This window comes from Callorhinus ursinus, unplaced genomic scaffold (genome assembly GCF_003265705.2).
Source record: "Callorhinus ursinus isolate GAN/ISIS: 27379988/994484 unplaced genomic scaffold, GSC_fseal_2.0 scaffold5, whole genome shotgun sequence".
NCBI lineage: Eukaryota > Metazoa > Chordata > Mammalia > Carnivora > Otariidae > Callorhinus > Callorhinus ursinus.
Genome location: NW_027397067.1, coordinates 23438722 through 23465570, shown reverse-complemented (window position 1 = coordinate 23465570; position 26849 = coordinate 23438722). Strand labels below are relative to the sequence as shown.

At 39.5% G+C, this 26849-nt stretch overlaps 1 protein-coding gene and 1 long non-coding RNA gene across 4 annotated transcripts in view; one reads left to right on the top strand and one right to left on the bottom strand.

Moving 5' to 3' along the window:
- TERF1 (telomeric repeat binding factor 1) overlaps positions 1–3405 on the bottom strand; it is a 36162-nt gene extending 32757 nt beyond the window's left edge. Inside the window, exon 1 of one of the 3 annotated variants that reach the window (XM_073892890.1) lies at positions 3049–3405. In XM_073892890.1, the coding sequence (XP_073748991.1) occupies positions 3049–3361 (313 nt within the window). In that variant the 5' untranslated portion in view covers positions 3362–3405. The remainder of the gene's footprint in view (positions 1–3048) is intronic. The other 2 variants (XM_073892889.1, XM_025870718.2) reach the window with 2 other exon arrangements.
- A 92-nt stretch (positions 3406–3497) lies between these two features.
- Positions 3498–26849, top strand: part of LOC141372802 (uncharacterized) — a 52647-nt gene continuing 29295 nt past the window's right edge. Inside the window, exons 1-4 of the long non-coding RNA XR_012378231.1 lie at positions 3498–3735; positions 6075–6278; positions 6386–6508; positions 19843–20021. This is a non-coding gene — a long non-coding RNA (uncharacterized lncRNA). The remainder of the gene's footprint in view (positions 3736–6074; positions 6279–6385; positions 6509–19842; positions 20022–26849) is intronic.

Below are 26849 nucleotides of genomic sequence, written 5' to 3'. Positions count from 1 at the left end.
CTTGCGTCAGGTCTTACAGCTAGGAAGTAGCAGAACCAGGAATCAAATTCAGACAATTTATTCTGGAGCCCATGCTCTTAACCACTATCTTACACTGCTTCCCATGGACAAAGACAGGTTAGGAATAACAGTCTGGAAAAGGCATTATCTGAGTTAAGTGAGGTGTGAGAACAATTCTGAGTCAGAATGAAAGAACTAAGAATTTTCTAGAAAGCATCAAGAGTTGTGTATTTTTACAACGTTGAAAGTGTAATAAATGAAATCCTATAGAAGATAAAAGGGAGTCCTTTCAGTCAAAAATGGAAACACAGAGACAACACTATGTTCACAATTTATGTCACTGATTAGCAGTACAACTTTAAAAATAGTTTACTTTCTCTGGGTTTCTGTGCCCTTAACTTTAAAATAATAAGAGGTGGCCTAGATTATTCCTTGGGTCTTGATCTAGAACCTCAAAAGGAGTCTTTATTTTTTAGAATGGTTTTTAATTTACAGAATTATTGTGAGGATATAAGTCCTATATACCCTCCACCCAGTTTCCCCTACTAGTAACATCTTATATTAGCGTGAAATATATACATTAACAAGCCAGAATTAATACATTCTTAACTAAAGTCCATGCTTTATTCAGATTTCCTTAGTTTTTACTTCATGTCCTTTTTCTGCTGCAGATCCCACCCAGGACACGTTACATTCAGTTACCATGTCTCTTTAGGCGTCTCTTGGCTATGAAAGTTTCTCAGACTTTCCTTGGTTTTGATGACCTTGGCAGTTTTGAGGCATTCTGTATTGCAGTTTGTCTTATGTTTTTCTTACAATTTGACTAAGGGGTTTTGGGAGAAAGATCAAAGAAGTTCCATATTTGACACATCACATAAAGTGTACATACTACCAACTGTCACTGTTCCTGTTGACCTTGATTGCCTAGGTGTGAAGTAGTGTTTGTCAGGTTTCTCTCCTGTAAAATTATCCTCCCTCCAATTTCATACTGTAGTCTTCAGAATAAAGTCACTATGCACAGCACAGGAGTGGGGTGTTACACTTCACCTCCTTGAGGACATAGTAGCTACATAAATTACTTGAATTCTTCTGCATGAGATTTGTTTCTTCTCCCATTTATTTTCTCCATCATTTATTTACATCATTATGGGCTCACAGATAATTATTTGACCTTTGGGTTCTAATCCAAACTATTTCCTTGCTTGAGTTGCTCTGCACATTTCCTGTCCCAGTCCCAGAACCAGGCCATTTCTCCAAAGAGCTCTAGCTGTCTTTCTTAAGGAATGGTATTAGAAACCAAGACTCAAGTGCTAGGTTGCTATTTAGGGTTACATTGCTTCTGTGCCCTTTCTTTCTTTTTTTTAAAGATTTTATTCATTTGAGAGAGAATGAGAGAGAGAGAGAGAGAGAGAGAGAGAGAGAGAGAGAGTATATGAGAGGGGGGAGGGTCAGAGGGAGAAGCAGACTCCCCGCTGAGCAGGAAGCCCGATGTGGGACTCGATCCCGGGACTCCAGGATCATGACCTGAGCCGAAGGCAGTCGCTTAACCATCTGAGCCACCCGGGCGCCCGCTTCTGTGCCCTTCCAACAGAACAAGGAAATATATGAGTATATACTAACCTGTGTCTAGATATGTATAGAAATACCCATATATACTTCTATATGTAACCACTGTTAAAAGAAAACCACTGGCCCAAACTGGGGCTTAACACCAAATCTAACTGCACTTTCAACCTCCCCCAGAAATATAGTCTTAACCTGCTGGTAAGGAATTTTGTGACTGGAGCCAGAGAATCTGCCGAATGGGTCCTCTCCATCCCCCAAAGGAAGAGGAGTTAATTTGCATAAGACCCCCTTCCTCCTAAGGGAAAGTACCTAGCCTGGAACAATCCTTTTCTTTTGCTAATAACTTTCTTGCCCCACCCTCCTTCCTTTAAAAATCTTCCATTTTGTACAACTCCAAGCTCCCCCCTACTTGCTAGGTGGGATGCTGTCTGCCCAATTCATGAAATTGCTTATCTGCAATTAGATCTGCAAATTCACTTGGTTGAATTTTGCCTCTGAACACCATCTATACCTGTATGAAGGCAAACAGGAGGTCATACTGATGTTTCCAACTCAAATTCATTTCGAGATAATTCTACAGAGATAATTCTACCCTCTTCCCCAAAGTGGACTTTTTAAATAAATCACTATAATAAACCAATTTAGGATTTAACTTTCTCCCTAATGTTAATTAACCATGGCTCCAGTGTTCTGATAGAGTTGGAGGAAGGGTTCTTGAATTGGAAGATAAGGCACAAGTGTGGAACATTCCTTTTAACCTACCAATGTTTGAGGTTGCTTAATTAGTCCATTCCTCTATAAACTAAAATTACTTGCCTAAGGAATGGGATGGCCATGAAGATGAAATGTGTTAATATAGTTTTCTGAAGTATTTAATTTTATATTAAATAGCAGAGCATCTTTCTGTTATCACTGAAAAAGCCAGGCTAGTCTTCTCTGAGTCTGTGTCTTTGTCCATCAGTTACAGTCTGCGTTGCCTAGGGAGTACATTTCATTGACAGTTATTTTTATTCTGCAGCCTATACTGTGCAAGCAGGCCAAATGGGACTTTAAAAGCTCACAAAATAATAGAAAACGCCGATGCTTGGGTCACTTGGAGGCCACTGTGACCGCTTCATAAATGCCATCACGGGAATACCTGAGTCGAAAGAAACAACAATTACAAGCGCCAAAGAAGAAAAAGGACTTGGGACACTGGGCAATTTTATACATTTTCACTCACTGAAACCTGTGTCAATTCTAAAATGGGAGTCTTATTCTTTTTACTGAAGAGAAAAACAGAATCTGAGAAAAACTGAGAGGCTGGAAATAGGCGGATGCGGGATTCGAATCAACGTTCACCTCAGAGCCCCGGTCCCCCGACCGCACTGGGCGTACTGCGCCGCAAACCGGGCCTCGACCGTCCGCCGCGGTTCTCGCCCCGCTGCGCGTCGACGCCCCCGGCCCCAGCGCAGCCACCCGCCGGTCGCGCCCAGCACTCACCCTCGGCACTGTCGCGGGTCCGGTGGAAGTCCTCGGAGCGGCCGTCGCGGAAGGCCCGGCAAAGAGACAGGCAGAGGAAATCGAGCATCCAGCCGGCAGCTACCGCCTCGGCCTCGGCCTCGGCCACCGGGCCCGCGTCCTCTTCTTCCTCGGGGCCCCCCACCTGCACTTGCCACTCGAGCAGTTCCTGGCACTCAAATTGCTCCTGATCATCTCTCGGCGTTTCTGCCATCCCCTCCTCTTGGGGCTCTGCGTCCTCCCCATCCGCACACCCCCGCGGGCTCGGAGCCTCTACGGTGGCATTTTCCGCCATGTTAAATTACTCGCGCTGGTCCGCCCCTCCAGGCGCGGAGCGACGATTGGCTTGCGCTGGAGGACCCTGGGCGGTGCCCCCAAGGGTCTCTTCCGCCGGTGGGAAACCACCAATCACACAGCCAGAATGGGCGAGCGACTTGAGCCTTGCTTTTGATTGGCCGAGGCCTGCTCCCGCCTCTGGGTAAATTCCCAGCCACACTGGGGTCGGGCTCTGTAGGTAAACTGGACTACTGCTGATTGAGCTACCGGTAGGGGACCGGTTAGGAAGTAAGGGGCCTGCTTTATACTCCTGATAAAATGCAATATCGACGGGGTTGGAAACACGGTTAGTTAAAATAGAAAAGCATTTTACTTGCAGTGTACTTCAAAGAGGTAGGTTATTAGAACTTGTCACCGTTATTCAAGGGTAATGCTTTATACGCTAGTATTCACCTGAGACAGTACGCAAATCACCAACTAACGCAATCACCATTCCAACGGACTTAACATCCCTGCCCCTCCAGTCTGAGCGTGCATCACAATCAGCTCGGGGGCTTGTTAACACATAATCGCTGGGCTCCACTCCCAGAGTTTCTGTTCTGTAGGTCTGGATTGAGATCCTTGAATTTGCAAGTCTAACAAGTTCCCAGATGATGCTAGGCTGCTTGTCTGGGGACCACATTTTGAGGATCACTGCTCTAGAAAGAGTATAATATTATGGAAATGAATTTAATTAGGGTTTTATAATAGATTATGGAATTCAGCTTTTAAACAATAAGTGAATAGTTATTTTGAACTTTGAAACTTAGAGCATAAGAGGGAACGGGGCGGGCGCCTGGGTGGCTCAGTTGGTTAAGCGACTGCCTTCGGTTCAGGTCATGATCCTGGAATCCCGGGATCGAGTCCCACATCGGGCTCCCTGCTCAGCAGGGAGTCTGCTTCTCCCTCTGACCCTCTTCCCTCTCGTGCTCTCTATCTCTCATTCTCTCTCTCTCAAATAAATAAATAAATAAAATCTTTAAAAAAAAAAAAAGAGGGAACGGGGCTCTGATTATATTGTTTCTCTACATGAGTGATAGTTATTTTGAACATGATTTATGCACTTCTCAATATTCGATATGTATAAAAAGTCTACCTTAAAAACCTTTTTCTTTATAACACATCCAACATTATCAAGGTTTTATGTGTTTTAATTTTACACATTTGTTATTGCCTTAAGGGCATAGTTTAAATGTTGAGTCGTTTAAAGGACTATATTGTAGCCATTAAGAATGCCTAGGTTGGAATGTCCGCTGCCAGTTATCCACTAGCTGGGTGACCTTGGGTGAGTTATATCTCAGTTTTCTCTTCTGTATATTGGGCATAATAATAATACCCTCATCATAGATTTTTTGGGCAGATTAAAGACTTGACAAATGTAAAGAGTTTAAAAGGAAACCAGGTACATAGTAAGTGCTCAATATTAGCTGGAAAAGCGGGATATTTGGACTATCTGGAAGACAGTGATGAGTCGGAAGGGATTGCACCTTCAGGCTTTAATGGTCCCATAGAAAGTGAGTCCTGTTTACAAACAGTACAGGGGAACAGGGTCTAAGGGAATAAGGGTTAATGTACATTATGAGCATAGCAAACAAACCCCAGGTTTCCAAACTGAAACTTTTTTGTCATTCAAGTCTCTCACATGGGGCCTGCTTGTGGAGGCCAAGCCTCCACTTCTTCCCAGCCTGGAGTTAAGGGTTATTCTTAGGTATAGCACCAATTTGTTCAAAGCCACAAAGTAAACATATTTTCCTAAAGCGTCCATTTACTGAAAGAGTCAGGGAAATGAAACATTTTTTACTATTTAAAGCAATGCTATATAATGAAATGAGGTGAATAATTTCATTAAGATTTAATCATAATCATCAACAAAATTTTAGTTTAGGGGCTACTTCCAGGTACATATTGCACTCTCTGTCCTCTTCCCTTACTGGTATTTCACTGAAGAACATTTAAGAAGGACTGGCCTAATAGGATGGATCAAAAATTATTTTAAAATTTTATCTCACCAGAAAATCAATAATACAGAGTTTTATTGCATTGTGGGCCAGAAAATAGGCCTGGATGAGGAGGTCTCATAAAAGAAAAAAAGTTATTAATTTTTTAAACCTGCCCATCAACTTGGATGGTAGATTTATTCTTCTGAAATAATAGTTTGACACGGCTATGATCAGAAAAAACAGCTGTGATCAGTGTAAAATAGCTACAATAAAACTTGTAATATATAAAGTCCCAATAACACTTAAGCTGTATGTATTTTAATTTAATGGTATGATAGATAAATCAAACACATGGCATTTCAGGAAATCTTATGTAATTAGTAAACATTCTGAGACGGGGAAAAATTTTTTTGGCAGAAAAGTTTATAAGGTATCATTTCCTTCATGACGGCTTTTCAGGAGATGGATCTAGTAGTTTGAGGTGAAGGACTGGGTGAGTCAAGAGAAAATGTGTGATTTTGAGTGTGATTTTGAAGTCCTCCCTTGGGTAAAATTAAGAGATTATATTTCTTGCAAACTTGAATTTGCAGATTGAGATCCATAACTGCTACACTTATCTTTAGTTAAAGGAGTGTTATGAGAGTAGAGATTTGATTTGTTTTGGGATGTTCCTAAGAGCACATCATGAACCAAAGACTGAAGTTTTGGGGATACAAATGTGACTTCATATCACATGTGCTTTCTAACCATTAGAGCGTTTCCACAATGAAGTATTGCCAGGTAGTGATTTCTCACCACTAGAATCATTGGTGTAATGGCTGGCTGATCACCGGACAAAGATGCTGTGGAAAGATGCTTCTATGGACTGAATTGTATCACCCAGCCCCAACCTCAAATTCATCTATTGAAACCCTAACCCTCAATGTTACTGTACTTGGAGATTGGACCTATAAAGAGGTAAGTAAGGTTAAGTAAGGTCATAATGGTGAGGACCTGATCCTGTAGGATTAGCATCCTTGTAAGAAGAGACACCAGAGAGCTCTCTACCCTCTTTCTCTCCCCAGCCATGGGAAGATGCAGTGAGAAGGTAGCCGTCTGCAAGCCAGGAAGAGAGTCCTCAACAGGAACCAAATCAGCCAGTACCTTGATCTTGACTTGCCAGCCTCCAGAACTGTGAGAAAATAAATGTATGTTGTTTAAGCTACCTAGGCTGTGATATTTTATATGGAGCCCAAGCTAACTAATATAGAGTCCCATAAAGTCTAGATGGCATTCCCCAGGTTGTAGCAATTCCCAAGACTGTTTTTTTTTTAATTTTTTTATTGTTATGTTAATCCCCATATATTACATCATTAGTTTTTGATGCAGTGTTCCATGATTCATTGTTTGTTCATAACACCCAGTGCTCCATGCAGACCGTGCCCTCCGCAATACCCATCACCAGGCTAACCCATCCCCCCACCCCCCTACCCTCTAGAACCCTCAGTTTGTTTTTCAGAGTCCATCATCTCTCATGGTTCGTCTCCCCCTCTGACATACTCCCCTTTTCTTCCTCTCCTGTTATCTTCTTCTTTTCCTTTTTTCTTAAAATATGTTGCGTTATTTGTTTCAGAAGTACAGATCTGTGATTCAACAGTCCCAAGACTGTTTTTGCCTTGGACTGTTTTCTAAGGAACACTTTGAAACCCGTAAGTTTCTTAAATTATGTTTACCATGTTGAAAATTTGTCACTACTATAAGCTAATGGTCTCATTATGAATAACATAAACTATTTTATTTCTGTACTTATAAATGTCTTTTCATTATCCAAATTACATACAGATTTTCCTTGATTTACGATGGGGTTCTGTCCCAATAAACCCATCATAAGTTGAAAATATTGTTAAGCCAAAAATGCATTTAATACATGTAACCTACTGAACATCATAGCTTAGCCTACTTTAAAAGTGCTCAGAACACCATTAGCCTACAGTTGAGCAAAATCATCTAATACAAAGTCTATTTTATAATAAGGTGTTGAATCGATCATGTAATTTACGAATACTATACTGACAGTAAAAAATAGAATGGTTGTATAGGTACAAAATGGTTTTAAGTATATTGGTCGTCTACCCTTGTGATCACATGGCTGACTGGGAGCTTCAGCTTGCTGTTGCCTGGGGTCATGAGAGAATATCTTACCAAATACTGCTAGTGGGAAAAGATCAAAAGTCAAAATTCAAAGTACGGTTTCTACTGAATCACACCATCATGAAGTTGAAAAATCATAAGTTGAACCATTGTCAGTTGGGGATCATCTTATGTACTTTTAAAACATCCTTTTTTATGAAGTACCTCTTGTGTGAAGTGCACTTGGCTAGAATGGTGCATGGTAAACATAAACATGTTATCCCTCTCCTTCAAGAATCATAAACCAGTTGGGACACACTCATGCACACATACACACACTGTACATAGACATCAGACTAATGAATGATGTCTATAGTAACCCTAATAGGAGTTTGGTGGAGGGAAAGGGTCTAAGCCAATGATATTTTGGTGAGAAGGTTTGAGCAGAGGTCTTTCTATCCTTGCAGGCAGAGAGGACAGAAGAGAAGGCTGGGTGCACACTAATTCCTTTTTTAAAAGTAAGCTTTATGGAGCATAAAACACTAGTTTTACTGTCCTCACAAATAGTTCTCAACTTCAGTTGTGCATCAGATTTTCTCAGTTGGCTGAGGTAGACTTCAGATTCACTAAATCAGAATTTCTAGGGGCAAAGTTTGAGCACTTGTGTTTTTCAAAATTTCCCCAGTTGATTCCAATACTGAAACAGGATTGATAGCTACTGAACCACAGAAATAAAATGATACTAGATAAGGGCCAGATTGCCATGCCACTTTGAGGGAGTGGACACTACTGGTAAATACACACACACACACATACACACACACACACACAATGATAACAGTAAAGAAGCACACTCTTACTTATGAAGACTTCTTCCTTTTTCAGAATCAATAAATTAATACCAAGGACTAAAGGAGTGTTTAGAACTAAAACGAAGCAGGTTTCAGGAAGGAACAGATTATTTTAGACAATTTTTTTAATTTAATTATGTTTATTCACATTTAGTTGCCATTAAAAGGTTAACTCATAAAAACATTTCTTCTATTGTAATATCCTTTGCCTCCTCTCTTCTAAATCAATCCCCACCACATAGCAGAAATGTTAGAAGTTACACTGCAAAGGGAGCAAATTAACTTTTTAACCTTTAAAATATGGCTTATGAACAATTTTACAGAGCAGGTTGCCTATTAATACGTTACATATTAAAAGATCTATGGTACCATTTTGGACAATCAGATTTGCTTGATGTAAAGATGGAGCTGGAATTTTTGTTAAGAAGGTAGTTAAACCTCTTAGAGTTTTTATAAAGAACTGAAATCCCATACCATAAAGTGTTATCTTCAGTTAATAATTTTAAATTAAGCCAGAAACTAGATCCAGCTCTGATAAAACACTGATTTTTTTTTTGTATGCATCGTGTAGACACTGCTCTGAGTGTCTATGCAGATACTTAGAAAAGAAAAACAGATTCTTTTTCTGCATATACATCAAAACCTAGATTATCTTTGTATAACATTTATTTAAAAATTTGACAAGAACATGTTAAATGTTGGCAAAACTAATAGCACTCAATTTGGTTATACATCTCCTAGCTTTCACAGAATTTCTGAGCTCACAGGACTCAAGTTCTATTAGGATAGAGTCTTTCATTCATCAATGCATACCCAGCATCTGACACAGTACATGGCACAAGGTATGTGTTCAATAAATATTTGAATGTTGAATATAACTCTTTAACAGCAAATGAAAAAAAGATACAACTCTGAATAAATGGCATGAGAATACCAGTTGTCTCATGATGCAGCAATAGCTGCTTTTTGTAAAAATTCTAGGATTATTTATAAGTAGATCAAGAATTAGATAATTTCCTCTCAAAGGAACTCTCATGGGGGTGGGGGGAGGTGAAGGAAGCTGTAACATTTTATCTTTCAAAGCTAGTGTGTGAAACATGGAATATGAGCTAGGTGAAAACTACCATGGTATTAAAAGTAAGGCAGTTCCAAAACTAATGTTTTCCATATTTATTAAAGAATCCATTTTCTGACAATACTCCTAATACTGGATGAAAATATTTTTTAAAGGTTTCACCAAACTCCTAATATGTCTAATCAGCTCATCCTTTTAGTCTTTGATTCCATGTTAGAGTTTCAAATATGGAAGAAATCGATTAAGACTCAAAAGCATTAAAAAAAACCTGTCTATGACCTAAAATAGCTACTGGATAATTAATACATTTGTAACAGTATCGTGATTTTTTTTATTATTATGTTTTGTTAATCACCATACATTACATCACTAGTTTTGGATGTAGTGTTCCGTGATTCATTGTTTGTGCATAACACCCAGTGCTCCACGCAGAACGTGCCCTCTTTAATACCCATCACCAGACTAACCCATCCCCCCACCCCCCTCCCCTCTAGAACCCTCAGTTTCTTTTTCAGAGTCCATCGTCTCTCATGGTTCGTCTCCCCCTCCGATTTCCCCCCCTTCATTCTTCCCCTCCTGCTATCTTCTTCTTTTTTTTTTTTTAACATATAATGTATTATTTGTTTCAGAGGTACAGGTCTGTGATTCAACAGTCTTGCACAATTCACAGCGCTCGCCATAGCACATACCCTCCCCAATGTCTATCACCCAGCCACCCCATCCTTCCCACCCCCCACCACTCCAGCAACCCTCAGTTTGTTTCCTGAGATTAAGAATTCCTCATATCAGTGAGGTCATATGATACATGTCTTTCTCTGATTGACTTACTTCACTCAGCGTAACACTCTCCAGTTCTATCCATGTCATTGCAAATGGCAAGATCTCATTCCTTTTGATGGCTGCCTAATATTCTGTTGTGTATATATACCACATCTTCTTTATCCGTTCATCTGTCAATGGATATCTTGGCTCTTTCCACAGTTTGGCTATTGTGGACGTTGCTGCTATAAACATCGGGGTGCACGTACCCCTTCGGGTCCCTACATTTGTATCTTTGGGGTAAATACCCAGTAGTGCAATTGCTGGATCATATGATAGCTCTATTTTTAACTTTTTGAGGAACCTCCATACTGTTTTCCAGAGTGGTTGCACCAGCTTGCATCCCCACCAACAGTGTAGGAGGGTTCCCCTTTCTCTGCATCCCCGCCAACATCTGTCGTTCCCTGACTTGTTAATTTTAGCCATTCTGACTGGTGTGAGGTGGTATCTCATTGAGGTTTTGATTTGGATTTCCCTGATGCTGAGCGATGTTGAGCACTTTTTCATGTGTCTGTTGGCCAAATGGATGCCTTTGGAAAAATGTCTGTTCATGTCTTCTGCCCATTTCTTGATTGGATCATTTGTTCTTTGGGTGTTGAGTTTAAGAAGTTCTTTATAGATTTTGGATACTAGCCCTTTATCTGATATGTCATTTGCAAATATCTTCTCCCATTCTGTTGGTTGTCTTTTGGTTTTGTTGACTGTTTCTTTTGCTGTGCAAAAGCTTTTTATCTTGATGAGGTCCCAATAGTTCATTTTTGCCAATTCTAATTCTTTAGAGCTTTAAAAATATTTAGAAGACCTTTGTAGCCCCTTGAGATATTTTAGGAGTTATTACATGCATTTCAGGATTCACGTGGGATGTGGCTGACAGAATACGGACATCAGAGAGGTGCTGGCTCTCCCTGTAAGGAGATGCAGCAGGTTGAATGCTAGAGTCCAGGATTGACTCCCCATGATCATTGTATTTCATTGCTTTATTTAAAAAAAAAGAAAAACCTTCTGGTGTATGCCTTTAAGAAGTCATTGATTAGCTAATATTTTTAATGAAATGCATCTGCCAAAAGTGAAAGCAGTAACATTGTGTGGGAGCAAAAGAATATGACTGCAAACAGCTGGGGACCAGAGGAAGAACCCCGTTTCTACCTGTTTGCTCCAGAAATAAACCGACTCTGGATAAAACAACATATCCCGGTGAAGTATTATACCCCTGGATAGAAAAATAAAGGGAAATCTCTTGATCACAACACTAAGCAATAAATTCTATGGACAGCCTCTATTATTAAAGCAGTGCATGAGCCACATAAAAATAAAAATTACTTTTCTAGGAGCCACATTTTAAAAAGTAAAAAGAAAGAGGTGAAATTGTTTTAATATCATAGTTTATTTAACCCAGTATATCCAAAATACTGTTTTAATATGTAATCAGTATAAAAAACTACTAAGATATTTTACATTTTTTAAATGTCTTCAAAATCCTGCATATACTTTACATTTATACACAGATCAATTTGGAGTAGCCACATTTCAAGTTCTCACCGTATAGGACAGCATAATACCATGCAGCTAGAATTTCAGGCTCTGGATTCAGAAAGATCTAGATTTGAATTTTTTCTCCACCAATTTCTAACTCTTTACCCTTAAGCAAATTGATTACCGCTTAACACCTCTTTATGTTCCTATGTGTTAAGAATAACAACACCTGCTTTAAAGAGATGCTTGATGGATCAAAGACTCAATAAGTAGTCTTAGCTGTTGCTAGTTTATCCCAGTATTATTTTTCCACTGTGCCAAGTGAAAAGTGGATTTGTTTGAATATTTGTGTTCAAGCTACCTCTTTCACTGAGTAGCTTTGTGTGACCTTGAACATGATTCTTTACTTCTCTATGCCTCTTTTACTGTCTTATAGGAAATAATGGTACTGCAAAGGAGGAAAAAGTTTTTCTCAACACTCTTCAGGTCTCTGGCTGTGTCTGAAAATTAAACTGACAAAGATTCATAAGAGAAAAATATGCAAACTTTATTGAATGTTTACATGTACACAGGAGCTTTTACAAGAAAATGAAGAGCCAAAGAAGTGACCAGACTAGGAAGCTTTTATACCTTTCAGACAAAGAAATAAATTTGTGAAGGATTGACAGACAAAAGGATTTAGGCTAGAGGTAGTAAATGGTGAAGAATTATCTAGGAAAATAAGGGTTAATTTAACAAGGTTTGTCTATATAGATTTCTTGGCTCCAAATTCCTTGTCTCTAGTGATGTCTTCCCTCCTTCTGGTTCGGGGAGGGGACCTTTCACATGGGAGTTTTATGGCCTGTTTCAGGGAAGAAGTGTGATGGGGGTGGGGAGGTCAGAGTGACCTCTGCCATTTACACGCATTTTTTTTCCGTTTAAGATCTTTAACATGCCAAGGTGCCACATTTGGGGGTAGCATGTTCTGAACCCCATCAGTATGTAACTCAGAGCTGGTGTGAGGGTTAAATGGGGTAATATAAATTGCTCTACAAACCCTCAATAAACATTTCCCCAAGTGGAGCTAGAGTTGACCCGATCCATTATTTAAAATCAGTCGGGGTGGCGGTGGTTACATGATTGTATAAAAACTCATAAAGTTGTATACCTAAAATGGTTGGATTTTACTGCTTGTGAATTACTCCCAATAAACTCGATTTAAACACACACACACACACACACACACACACACACACACACACCCCATTTGGGAAATTCCTGGTTTTAAAAAAGTAGCAGTTTTCCTTTCCATGGACTTCTCAGAGCCACATACTAATCCATACACTAACATGGATTATGAACTTCTGAGTGAAACACAGCATCCAGCATGTCTCGTAATTGATCACTGCACTCATTTTTCCAGGATGTTCTGTATAATTACTGTACCAGCAAGCATACTTTGCCACTGTGTACTGCCATACAGATATATACAGATATCAGCTATTAAGATTATTCTGTGATATCTAAGGGTTATGGAAAACTCAGCATCACGGACCAATTGATCACACCCTCCTCCTGACAAGTTTTCTGTATTTGACTTACAGGATGCCATCCCTTTCTGGTTTTCCTCACACCTCACTAGCCACTTCTCAGGATTCCCATTGGCCATGTCATGTCTCGCTAAACTCTAAATGTTGGAATAACCTCATCCTCAGCTTTTCAACCTCTTCTCGATTCTCACTATATTCATTCTCTAGTTGATCTCTCCTCCCATTGTTTAAGATCTTTTTGAAACCCAAACATAAGCCTCCTTCCCTAACATTTCTGCTGAGCTACCCCACATCACTGCTTGGATTATTACGCATCTAAATTTGGCAAGTCCAAATGTAACCCCCACCCTGTCAAACTGGATCCACCCCTTATCTTCCCTCTGATGGGGTTCAGGGCAGGCTACCTTAAAATATGCCACTTTGATTACTGATTATTGATATTATTTTGATTGATATTGATTACTTTGAATTAAAGTTACTTATGAAACAGCTGGAACAAGGACACTCTGACCCTTCTCTGTCCCCCTGAAATCAGGAAAAAATTTCTATATGAAAGGTAAAAGGCATCCTTCTCACCAGAGTTAGGGAATTCAGGGCCGAGAAGGCTGTATAAACAAACCTTGTTACTTCTCCATTCATTTGCTCCTTCAAGCCCAAAACCCCTTGACTTGTCAATTCTTCACAAATTTATTGATTCTTTGTCTCAAAGGTATAAAACCTGCCTGCTTTGGTCACTTCTTTGAGTCTCATTTTTATGAGGTCCTTTATGTACAAAATTAAATTGTTTTTTTTCTTCTGTTAATCTATCTTATGTCAATTTGATTATTAGAACAGCCAAAGAAACTAGAGGAGAAGAAAGTTTTCCTCCCCTGGACCTCAGAAAATGGCAGCTCCATCCACTTAGGTAATTAATTGGCTCTAATTAATTGGCTCCCAAACACAGGCTTCATCCTTAATTCCTTTCTTTACGTAGCAGAACACGTCCAGTCCTTCAATACCTTTGGTCGGCTCTACTTTCAGCATAGATCCAGAATGTAGCTACTAACCGTCATCTTCATCTCCACCCTCAGCCATGGATCCTTATCTCATTCGGACCCCAGTAACCCCCAATGGATCTCTTTGATTTTACCAAGGTCTTTCTTTTTGTCACCTGCTCAAAACCTGTAATGATTTGCTATAGCCTGCTATAGCCATTCTGACCTTCTTGCTACTCCTTAAATAAACTACATTCATTCTTGTCTCAGGGCCTTTGCACTTGCTGTTCCCTCTGACTTGATTGTTCTCTCAAATAATTGCATAGATCTCTTGCCAACCCATTGCATTCAAATGCTACCTTCTTCAGAGAAGCTTTATTTTTTTTTTAAGTTTTTGTTTAAATTCTAGTTAACATACAGTGTAATATTAGTTTCAGGTGTACAATTTAGTAATTCAACACTTCCATACCACACCCGGTGCTCATCGCAACAAGTGCCCTCCTTAATCCCCATCATCTATTTAACCCATCCTCCCACCCACCTCCCCCCAGGTAAACCATCTGTTCTCTGTAGTGAAGAGTCTGTTTCTTGGTTTGCCGCTCGCTCTCTTTTCCCTCTATGATCATTCGGTTTCTTAAATTCTACATATGAGTGATATCATATGGTATTTGTCTTACTCTGTCTGACTTATTTTGCTTAGTGTAATACCCTCTAGCTCCATCCACACCATTCACAAAAAATAAATTCAAAATGGATTAAAGACCTAAATGTGAGACAGGAAACCATCAAAATCCTAGAGGAGAACACAGGCAGTAACCTCTTTGACATTTGGCTGTGGCAACTTCTTCCTAGATACGTCTCCTGAGGCAAGAGAAACAAAAGCAAAAATAAACTGTTGGGACTTCAAAGAAGCTTTCTTTGATCACTCTTTCTAAAAGAGTGGGTCATCCACAGTACTCTGCATAGCATGTATCACTAACTGATCATATTTATGGTTTTTCCTTTAATTGTCAGTTTCTCTCATTAAAATGTAAGATTATTGAGGGGAGATCCACATCCACAGTACTCTGCATAGCATGTATCACTAACTGATCATATTTATGGTTTTTCCTTTAATTGTCAGTTTCTCTCATTAAAATGTAAGATTATTGAGGGGAGATATTTTGTCTGTCTTGTCCACTACTGTATCCCCAGTGCTTAGAAAAATGCCTGTAGGGTGCCTGGGTGGCTCAGTTGGTTAAGCGACTGCCTTCAGCTCAGGTCATGATCCTGGAGTCCCAGGATCGAGTCCCACATCGGGCTCCCTGCTCAGCGGGGGGTCTGCTTTTCCCTCTGACCCTCTTCCCTCTCGTACTCTCTGTCTCTCATTCTCTCTCTCTCAAATAAAATAAATAAAATCTTTAAAAAAAAAAAGAAAAATGCCTGTACATGGTAGGTGTTCAATTAATATTTATTGAATGAATGGATTCCTTCAATACAGTTTTCTTAGACATAGCTAGAAGAAAATTGATACTCAAAAGAATAGAAAACATTCTTACCAGTGAAATTCTTTACAGAATTTGAAAACTTCGGCTAGTAAGTACTAAATGCTACACTAAGATTTGTTGTATCCATTCACAAAAAACCCAGAGGCTTCCATTTCTGTCTTTACCCCCTTTATCTTTAGGAGATCAGACCAAGTTCCATCAGCTAGATACTAATGGTGATGATGAAAATAATGGTCATATCAACCACATCTAACATTTATTGCATGTTTAATAGGTGCCAGGAACTTTCCTAGGTGCATTTTATGTATTGTCTCACTTAATCTTCACCTCAAGTTTATTAGGTAGATACTATTATGATCCTACAGTTTTATAAAGGATGGACCTACAGCACAGAGGGGTGTTAAGTCACCCATGACCTGTAAGTGAGTTAGCTAGTTAGTAAGATAGAGACCCAGGACCTGAAAACAGGTGCTGTGACTACTATTCCTGCTTCTCACTAGAAGTCTCCCCTGGGGAAGCAGACACCAGCCAGAGTTTATTTTCCTTGTTGCTCTTCCTTGGGCCTAGAGGTCTACTTCCCCTTTCCCTCTGCTAAAGAATTAAAGCCAAAAGCTCTCATGCATATCAACTTATGCAAATAAGTGCATAGCCCTGCTAGATCCACCTATTTAATGACTTAGGATGTCACTGCACATTAAATTGTTCTTCCTCACAACAAGATTATTTCAAATGGAAAAGGGTAATATTTTGCCTTGTCTAAAAGAATGGATCTGGAGAAATTATTATATTTGACTTATCTCAGGTTACCGTTGCTGGAGTCAAGAACAAATCTTAGTTTTTCTCATGCCAAGGGACCAAGAGGTTTTGCATGGAGAAGGGTGCTCAATTTCTGGTCAGTGAAATTTCAGAATAGAGAGGAGAAAGCCACTGTCAGCACCCTCTGGGGCCTGGCTAGGAGTCTCAGAAAGCTGCAAGGAGGGGAAATTGGTAGAATTCAAGCGCATCCACATCGGCACTAGATTACAATTCTTTGTAAGCCTCATCTACACATCATAGTTGAGAGCACGGAGTCAGAGGGGGTTGGCTTCCTGGCCTGGCTGGCCGCTCAGCAGCGTGACCTACTTGTTACTTACAAATTAGGTAACCTCTTTTCACCTCGGTTTCCTTCTTTGTAAAGTGGAGGTCACTGCAGAAGTTGTCTTAAAGAGTTGCTGTGTGGATTAAATTACTGAACCAAAGAAATCACTTAAAATTCTGTCTGGCATATTGTAAGCGCTCCATAATACTAGCTCCTACTGGTTTTCTCCTTTGTCCTAATTTTCAAACATTTCTGTACAGAGTCCCACTGGAAACAATCGGACCTACCTCTATTATGAAGAACCATGTTTTCCTTATCAGTTTAAATCTCAATGTTTTGGTTTTTTTTTTTTTTCCTTAAGGGAGGGGGGTACAGGATCACAATAACAGGACAATTCAATGAGCAGAAAAGTGTAAACTTCAGAATGGTGTGTGTGTGTGTGTGTGTGTGTGTGTAATCCTATTTGTGTAAAAATTTAAAACTTGCCACATGTTACTCTATAGTATATATGAATACATTCATGTGAAGGAAAAGTAGGAAAAAATTCCTGAGAAAGATGAAGGCCACGTCGTGCCCTCTTGAGAGGGGAGGAAGGAACTGTTTTCAGGAAGGGGGATGTAAGAGACCTAACAAAGATATAATTATTTTACTAAAAGATCTGAGTTAAATATGAAAAAATGTTAACTGATAAGAGTGGGTGGCAGGTATGTATTTATTATATTATTCTCTATCCTACGTAAGTTTGAAATACTTCCCAGAATCTTTTTAAAAATAAAAATATTCAGAGTATAATTGGGCCTTAACAATTCTTAGTAGCAGATTTGACCAGCATTGCCTTTCCAATTTAACCAATTCCTTAACTAAACTGACTAATTTGGCTACTTACTTTGTCAGCCCTGGTGATCTATTTCTTCTTCCCAGTAGAGGTCACTATGTAATGAAATATTTGGTTACACAATAGAATACATAGTATAGTGCTCCCTCATGCAAATATTTTCAATCTTAACAACAACAACAAAAATTCTGTGAAATTCTTTCTTACTAGCTCACTTGTAAGTCCAACAATCAAAAGAGTAAAATGTGAGGTGGGATGGGGTCCAGAGATCTGGGAAGCTGGTTTGAAAGCTTCTGCACAAATACAAGTAACATACATCACTGTGGTTTACTGTTTCTTTCCTCCTTTGGCAACCAACATCTGGAAAAGCATGCCCTTACCCTATCTATGTATGGGAGGTGACTATTCTTGCCTAGAAATACAATAATTCTCCCTTCTCACTGGAAGGATAGTTTGAATACAGAATGCATGATTGGAAATTGCTGGAAGATAATTAATTGCTCCATTGTATTTAGAATCCAGGAATACCATAGAGAGCTCTGTTGCAATTAAAGTTTTTAATCTTTGTCTGGAAACTAGTTTTTTTTTTCCTGTTTGGAAGCTTTTACAGTTTCTTCTTTATTTATAGTCATCTGCAATTTCATGATACTCTTTTTTTGGTGTAGTTTTGTTTTTATTTATTGTACTAGACCCTTTGTGATTACTTTGAATTTGGAAAGCCTATCCTTTATAGCTGATAAACTTGAAATGACAAATTACAATGCATATTTTTAGACATTTAAAACAATCAAGCAACATAGAGGTTTCCAGAAAAATTTCTTAAAAATCACTTTTTGTAAGTTTAATGTTTCTACCATTGACTGATTAACTCAGGATTGTTTTGTCCTAATTGAGAATTATCTTTCCATTTCCTATAATTTTTGTTTTAAAGTTCTTATTCTAGTTTTCATCTTTGTTTGTAGCCTTCAATTAAATATGTAACAGATGTTAAAATGCCAAGTAAGTTGCCACCAAGAAATAATAAATGTGAAATTTCAGAGTGAGAGACCAAATCACCATAGGTTTTCACATTTTCAGAGGAAATAATTTAGAACCTATTCTAATTTCCTTACCCATGTTAAGGCTGTAGAAGGGTCCAGAGAATGGGAAGGGGGATTTGTGAACATTTTTATTTTCAGAGTTGTCATTATATTATGAGCCTGTACCTCTTCCCTGTAGAAGGTGTGAGAGTAGTTTCTATGTCCTTCCTATAAAGTCTAATGAAGCTTCCACAGAGAGCTGGTGAAGTTTCTCACACAGGGATCTTAATTTGTGGCCCAGCAGTTGTGGGCATAGTAGACTGAGGTCTACTCCTGCTCAGAAAACATAGAGTTGACAGGAAGAGCTACCTCTTGCTTTGGTGGGAGTGCAAAAAAAAAAAAAAAAAAATACTGCTCTTTCAGGAGTTTGTTGGGGCAAGGGAGGTGTGAGTGTTTGTCATGGGCCAGATGTGGGCAGCACCCAACAGAGTCAGTGTGGGTAGTCTTGGGTCTCAGCAACTAAAGCTGCCTTGAATAGTTAAGGCACTCCCAACAGCAAGAAGCTGAAGGTGAATGCCTCCAAGACAAAGCAATGCTAAAGACCCATCTTTCATAGAGATAATCCTACAATTTATCAAGGGAAGAGGGAAGTACTGGGTCTTTTGTAATCCACTAACCACCTGGAGTCAGCATCAGACTCTACAGGTTTAAGGGCATGGTCCCCAACAAGACTGCCTTCACTTAAGACACTGCCTGCACTTTGGAGGTCCCCAGATCACCTGCACTTCTGACCAACTGGCTATAAATTTAGGGGTTTCCACTATCCCATCAATTATTTGCCATAATCTTACAGAACTCAGCAAAGTGCTGTACTTATGATTGTGGTTTTATACATAGGGCGAGGTCTGGGAAACAATGCAGAGCTTCCACACCCTCTCCTTGTAGAATCAGGGTCTGTCACTCTCCTGCACATCAATATATTCACCAAGCAGGAAACTCCACTGAGTCTCTCTGTCCAGTTTCTACTGGGGGTCTTATTGCAAAAGTATGATTGATTAAATCATTGGTCATGTGATTTATGACATTATTATCTTATTCTTATTATATAATTCTTATATTAACTTATTCTCCAGCCTACTTCCCCTCCCCAGAGGTCTGGCCGGCCCAAAGTCCCAACCCTCTAATAATGGTTTTCTCTCTGCTAACCAGCCCACATCCCAAGGGCCTACTAATCATCACCTCATTATCATTACAAAGATTCTTGTCTTTCAGGAAATCCCAAGGGATTTTAGAAGCTCTGTGCCAGGAATCTGGGACAAAGACAAAGACAAAATACTATGCCCTAAAAGGTTCAGTGGGAAACTCTGAAGAGCCCATGAAAACACCAGGAGATGAGGGAGTCATCCTGAAACTTCTGCCTGACCCAGAATGTGAAAAACCAGCTGATGATGGTAATAGTTTAAGTAAGACCTTTCCTACTTCTCTTCTCTTCTAGTGTGCCAGGCCTGGAGGGATAACACTTAAAGGAACAGGGAAACAGAGATGCCAACTGAGTTCCCATCCCCCATCCCACACCAGGCTTCCCCCTGAACCAAACTCAAGCTATGGGAAGGGAGAAGATTTGACATTAAATCAAATTCAGAGTTTTGATTAGCTTTCTGGACTGAACATTCTAATTCCTGGATTTGGCCTGTGTTTGCCCATTACAGTGACCATAGGACCTAAGAGTAAAGAACAGAAAAGTCAGGGATTTGGCAATAATTTTCATCAGGGGTTGGGGTGAAATGATCCACACTAAATGAAATTTAAAAGAAAGATAAAATGAAAAAAATAAACGAGTTTTGATTAAGTCATGATTGGTGCTATGCAACATACCAATTTCAAATACTTAAATATACACAAAAAAGAGTGCATTTAAAGCAACATTTCATAATCTCCGCACTATCACCGTTCGGGGTGGTGCCTTCTTTATTGTGGGGTGCTGTCCTGTGCACTTAGGGTGTTTATGACAGCCCTGGCCTCTACCCACTAGATGCCTGTAGCTCTTCCCTGCACTTCTCATCAGTTGTGACAATCAAAAATGTTGGCGGGGGTGGTTGCAAGTTGAGAAACACTGATTTAAAATAATGCTTTTTTATTTAAATGAAAACATTTTTGTGATTCAGATAATCTTCTAATTTGCTTGTTTTGAAAATCTGGGTGGTCACACATTATGTTTTTGAAAAGCAGGAATAGCTGCAATCCTACTTTTGTAGTTGTTCTCATCCTGAAACAAGTTCATAGAATTTTTTTGGAAAACTTGTCTCATATTGGTCGGAAACACTGACAGAGTTTGGGGCCAGTCAAAACGAATAGTCTGTTGCTTAATAGCTATATTATGTTTACAGTGCCTTTAATCTTATTATATGAAATTTAAATGATATCAATGCTGCCTTTTATTTTGTGAAATGTCAAACGATGATTACATTAGTCCAATTTATTATTGTTATTGGCCTCTCTCTCGTTTTTTTTAAAGATTTATTTATTTATTTTAGAGAGAGCATGAGCGGGAGAGGCAGATGGAGAGAGAATCCCAAACAGACTCCATGCTGAGTGTGGAGCCCAATGCAGGGCTCGATCTCACAACCACGGGATCAGGACTTAAGCCAAAACCAAAAATCCGACGCTTAACCGACTGTGCCACCCAGGCACCCCTTAAATAAGTTATTGGACTCATGACAAAATATTACCCAAGGAAAACCCTCTTGCTGGGAAGAAAACTTAGATGTATCTTTAAAAAAACAACAGCAACCTGTTTTTTCAAGATAAAAATGGGGCAACCATTTATTTCTCATTGCTACATTCCAGACACTGTGCTAAATGCTTTACAAAAGCATCGTGCTAATCCTCACACAATCCGTGTCGTATGTTATCCACTTACTCTAAATGTGGAAAACGGAAGCTCACAAAGCTAAATAACCTGGTCAAAGCCATGTGTTTAGTAAGTGATAGAGCTAGGCTTAGAGTCCATGTGCAGTGACATCAAATCCTTACTCTTTTCACTCTTACAATGACTACTTGGAATGTACAAATACACAAATAAAATGTTCCACTGAGAAGACTAAATCTTCTACATTTAATATCTTCATTAAGCGATGCTCTCAGGAAGGAGGCAATCATGCTATCTACTACTTCAGTACTACTTACTCAGCATGTGATCTGCAGCTGGTGCCATTCTGACCTATTGATTACTGGCCCACAAAGTACAAAGCTGAGATTAAGTATTTAGAAACTTTCATAGCAATTAAATATTGCTGTGATATCCAAGTGCATAATCAATGCACTTGTTCTGTTGAACAAGGTCTAGACAAGTTCAGGTGTTGAACTCAACATAGTCTCATGGGCATATGGTTAGGGTTGTGAACTATTTGTACAGAGTAGGGCTACATATTCCTCTGCAGAGATTGAAATATAAAAGAAACAGACCCGGGCGCCTGGGTGGCTCAGTTGGTTAAGCGACTGCCTTCAGCTCAGGTCATGATCCTGGAGTCCCGGGATCGAGTCCCACATCGGGCTCCCTGCTCAGCGGGGAGTCTGCTTCTCCCTCTGACCCTCTTCCGTCTTGTGCTCTCTATCTCTCATTCTCTCTCTCTCAAATAAATAAATAAAATCTTTAAAAAAAAAAAAAGAAACAGACCCTTCACTACAGATTGTGTTACTACTATTCTAAAATGACATAAATAAACCAATTAGGCCAATCAAAAATTAGTCAGTGTTAATATTTCCGTCAGATTTCTTAATGACTACCACACATTCTCCTGGTTGCAAGAAATAGTGTGACAGGTCTTGCATGCAGTCACTACAGAGTTTAAGACTTTGTGGGTGGTAATGAGTGTACAAAGAGGAAAAATGGTTGTGGAGCCATTGTGTATGGGAAGGGTGAGGATGTTGATAAGCTAGACAAGGAGTCACAAATGTGTGTTCAGGTAGTTGTCAGAACTTCTCCAGGTTCAGTCTGAAAAGCAGGAAAGCAGGAAAACACATAGTGATAAGATCATAAGCCCTGGAAAGGCCAGCACCAAACAACAGGTAAGAGTAATGTGATTTGCAGGAACAAGGCAGGTGGTTACACACCCAAGTGAAGAAACCTCAGGAGGATTATGGGGATGGTACACAGCAATATTCAGAAAGACAACTGTAATGAGGCAATGGATTATGTTTATAAAATTTCCTATATAATCAGGAGCCAATCCCCTGTCTCAGTTGATCTGGGGTTAGTAGGTAGAGATAAGTGAGGACATTTGACTGGATCAGGAAGTGTGAGGGAAGAGAAAAAGGCAGCTCTTTTCAGGCAGAGATTGGTGTCTTAGATTGGTATCAGATTCTCAGTGATACATTTTATATAGAAAATTGGAATCACTTAAAATCTTAGTTGTATTAATTTTGTTGCCAGAGAGGGTTATCTATTAATCTATCGATCAATCAATTATTCTCTGTCACCTACCTCCCTACCTATCTCCTACCTGTCATCTAGCCATCCATTCATTCCGCTTCTTCTTCCCATCATCCATCCATCCATCCTTCTAACCATCCAGTCTCATTCCACAAAGAAAAGATGGTATTCTTTACCTTGATAGGATGCTAAAATATTAACCACGTGAAACTCTGTTAATGAAAAAAGTAATAACTTCAGAAAATACATAAAATTTAAAACACAGTGCTCAGAGGGTGAGGATGTTGACTAGAAAGATCCTGGTAAGTCCTAAGATACTAACTAATGTTAAAAATATTCCAGTTGCCATCATTATTTTATTTAGTGTGGCAATGGCCTGGCAAAAATTTCTTGGTATAATTTTTGATATGTTGTAATATAGAAATTTTGAGTAGAAATAAAAGCTGTTATTTAAATTTCTTCTACTGATTTGCCCCAGGGCAACTTTCTCCTGAAAAAATTTTCCTAGAAAGCATTATAGCTATTTAATAATCCACATATTGATTCTTTCTTTTTTTTAAGATTTTATTTATTTATTTGACAGAGACACAGTGAGAGAGGGAACACAAACAGGGAGAGTGGGAGAGGGAGAAGCAGGCTCCCTGCTGAGCAGGGAGCCCGATGCGGGGCTCTATCCCAGGACCCTGGGATCATGACCTGAGCCGAAGGCAGACGCTTAACGACTGAGCCACCCAGGCGCCCCTCCATATATTGATTCTTTATTAAAAATAATATTCTTACCCTGTCAAATGCATTGAAACCTTACATTTATTTCAGAAGTGTTATGAAAGGATCAATAATTATGTTCTTTTATGTTCTTGCTATAAAATCTTGGAATTCTAATTTATGTTTACCGTGTTATTTTTACTGGCATAAGAACTGTAGAAATTCTTCACGTCAGATTTACCGGTAACTTTGTAGGTGGCCACAATGCACTGCAACTAAAGGAAGGGCCTCCTGGAAGGGCCCATTGCCACCCAAGGATCCTCCACTCTACTCCATATACCAAGTAATATTTGAGAATAAACAACAGAAGTGTTTTATCAAGCACATGCTACTACTTATAAAGGTGCTGATCTCTGCTACTCATGCTATTGGATGGATGGGTGATGGGTTAATTAAAGGCTGGATAGGTAGATAAGATGTCAGTTTTCTGTTGCTGTGTAGCAAGCCATCTCCAAACTTAGTGAATTCAAAAATAAGTCATTTGTTTGTCTCATGAATCTGCAATTTAAACAGGACTCGGAGGGGATGGCTCACTCCTGCTCCACACAGTGTCAGCTAGGGTGGTTTGAGGGTGGGGGATCTGAGTCCAAGATGGCATGCTTACGTGACCATCTGAGTTTGTTCTAATTATTGGCTGAGACCTCAGCAAGGGCTAAGAGCCAGCTTTGATTCTTCCCCATGTGGGTTCCTTTTTGTGGCCTCAGCTTTTCATTGCGTGGTGGCTGGATTCCAAAGGAGAGCAATCTCCCATAGAACGAGTGCTAGCCAAAGTTGTATGGCCGTTTATGACCTAGCCTGAAGAGTTATAAAGCATGACTTCCACCATACTCAATTACAGAGTTGCTCAGTCTCCACACTATTGACATTTTGGGCCACATCATTCTTTGTTGTGGGGCTGTTCTGTCCTCTTTAGGATATTCAGCAGCGGTAGCACCCTTCCCACCAGTTTGTGATGACTACAAATGTCTCCAGACATTGCCAAATGTTCTCTAGAGGAGAAAACACCACCGGGTAAAAATCACTGCTCTATGTTTTGAGGCAGTCACAAAGGCCTGCTCAGGTTCCATCTATTTATAGGGAATAGCAAGGGTTTGGAAGAGCATGTAGGACAAAAAAAAAATCTATGTATATATATTTGTGGCCATTTTTTGGAAAATGTAATTTGCCACAGTAACCTTTTAACTAATGCTATGGGCTGAATATATCCCCCGTCCGCCGATTTATATGTCAAAACACTAATCCCCGATGATATTTAGAGATGGAGCCTTTGGGAGGTAATTAGGTCATGAGGGTGCAGCTTTTAGGTGGGATTAGTGCCTCTCATAAAAGGAGACTTACCAGGAGAGAGCTTGCTCCTTCCCTCTCTCCGTGCCAACAAAAACAGGAAGAGGGCTCTTATCAGGAACTGAAGTGATAGCACCTTGATCTTGGACTTCCCAGCCTGCGAGACTGTGAGAAATAAATTTCTGTTGTTTAAGGCACCCATTCTATGGCATCTTGTTATAGCAGCCTGAACTTAGACAACTGAAGAGTATACATTTTTTTCTACATATTTTCTGTGCTGATTATTAAAAATATCCCAGAGCTGTGGTGTCATCTCTGGCTGCATAGAATCCTCATCTTATTTCTTCTTATTACAGAAGATGCCTCATTCTGAATGCACCATCTTGACAGTTTTGTTGACATCTCAATTACATGAAGCAATATTCAAGTCAAAAGCCCTTAATACCATTAAATGAAATTATTTGCGTTATCATCCAAGATATTGGAGCATTTACCTTTATCTTGCCTGGTATTCCCAGGCTACAAATTCGTGATGCATAGATGTAATATCTTTTCATTAATTTTCAATCTTCATTGATTATTTTCTAATTTTTAGAGCTGCGTAATTCCCTTTCTGTGCTTCTGCTGTCAGATCACCTCAGTGAAACCTCTTACTCTATTCTATGAAACTTAATGAGTCACATTTTCTCTAGTATATCAGTGTAATTTCTCTAGTTTATCAGTGATTCTGTTGTGCAGCATCAGAATAAAATAAGTGTATTAGATGCCTATTTTCATATCGACCGGAAGTCTGAAATTTTAAAATTCCTAGTTTAAGAAGTAATTAGAAGTAGCAATTTTCTTTTTTTAAAGCAGAGCTTAAAGCTTTGCCCCAAAATATTTAAAATTATCATTTAGAAGTATTCCCTCCTACAGATCTATCCCGTGAAAGATGCCCTGTACCATTTCTTCTCTAATCCTTCCAGTACTACCATGACAACTCCCTGAAGAAGATTTGGAGGGCTATGGAATGTGGGCTTTCATTCTCAGTTTCATTTTATAAAAAGATTTTGAAGGATATGACTTCATTTCAAAACTTGTAAAGACTTTCCATAAAAACCTATCTCATGCTTTTGAAAAATGAGGCTGTCTACCATTTCTGAGTATATTCTATGTAGATTATCTCTTAAATGTCCACAAGAACTCAGTGAATGCTTACTATTACTATCCCTACTTAACAATAGGATAACTTGCCTCAGGTTGCTCATCTTATTAGTGGCAGAGCCCTAATTAACTTGAAGGTTCATACTTCTAGCAGTCAAAAATGGAGGCAGAAGCTTGGCTACATTGTCGGGCTACAATGTATGCTTAGACTTAGCATTGGAGTGGGGGGTTGGGGGAGCCAGGCCGGATGAACCAGCCAGGAGCCACGTGAGTGGGCGTTTTTCCTAATTATCCTTTGCTATGTAAAATGCCACTCCAAAATTTAGTGGTTTAAAACAACAGTTGTTTCTCATGATTCCATGGCTTGGAATCAACCTGGATAGTCTTGCCTGGGAATACTCATATGTTCACAGTCACCTTGGATTGGGTTCTAGATGCCTCACTCACATTTCTGGTTGATGGTGTTGGCCGTTAGCTGAGGTACCTTGACTCTCCTCCACGTGGCTTCTCCTCCTCTACTAATTTAGACTAGGCTTTTTCCAGTGTGATGATCTCCAGGTTCCAAAAGTGAGAGTTGAAGCTGCATCATCTCTTGTGGCCTAGGCTCTGGGACTGGCACATTCTTTTGGTCAAAGGAAGTCACAGGCCTCCACCT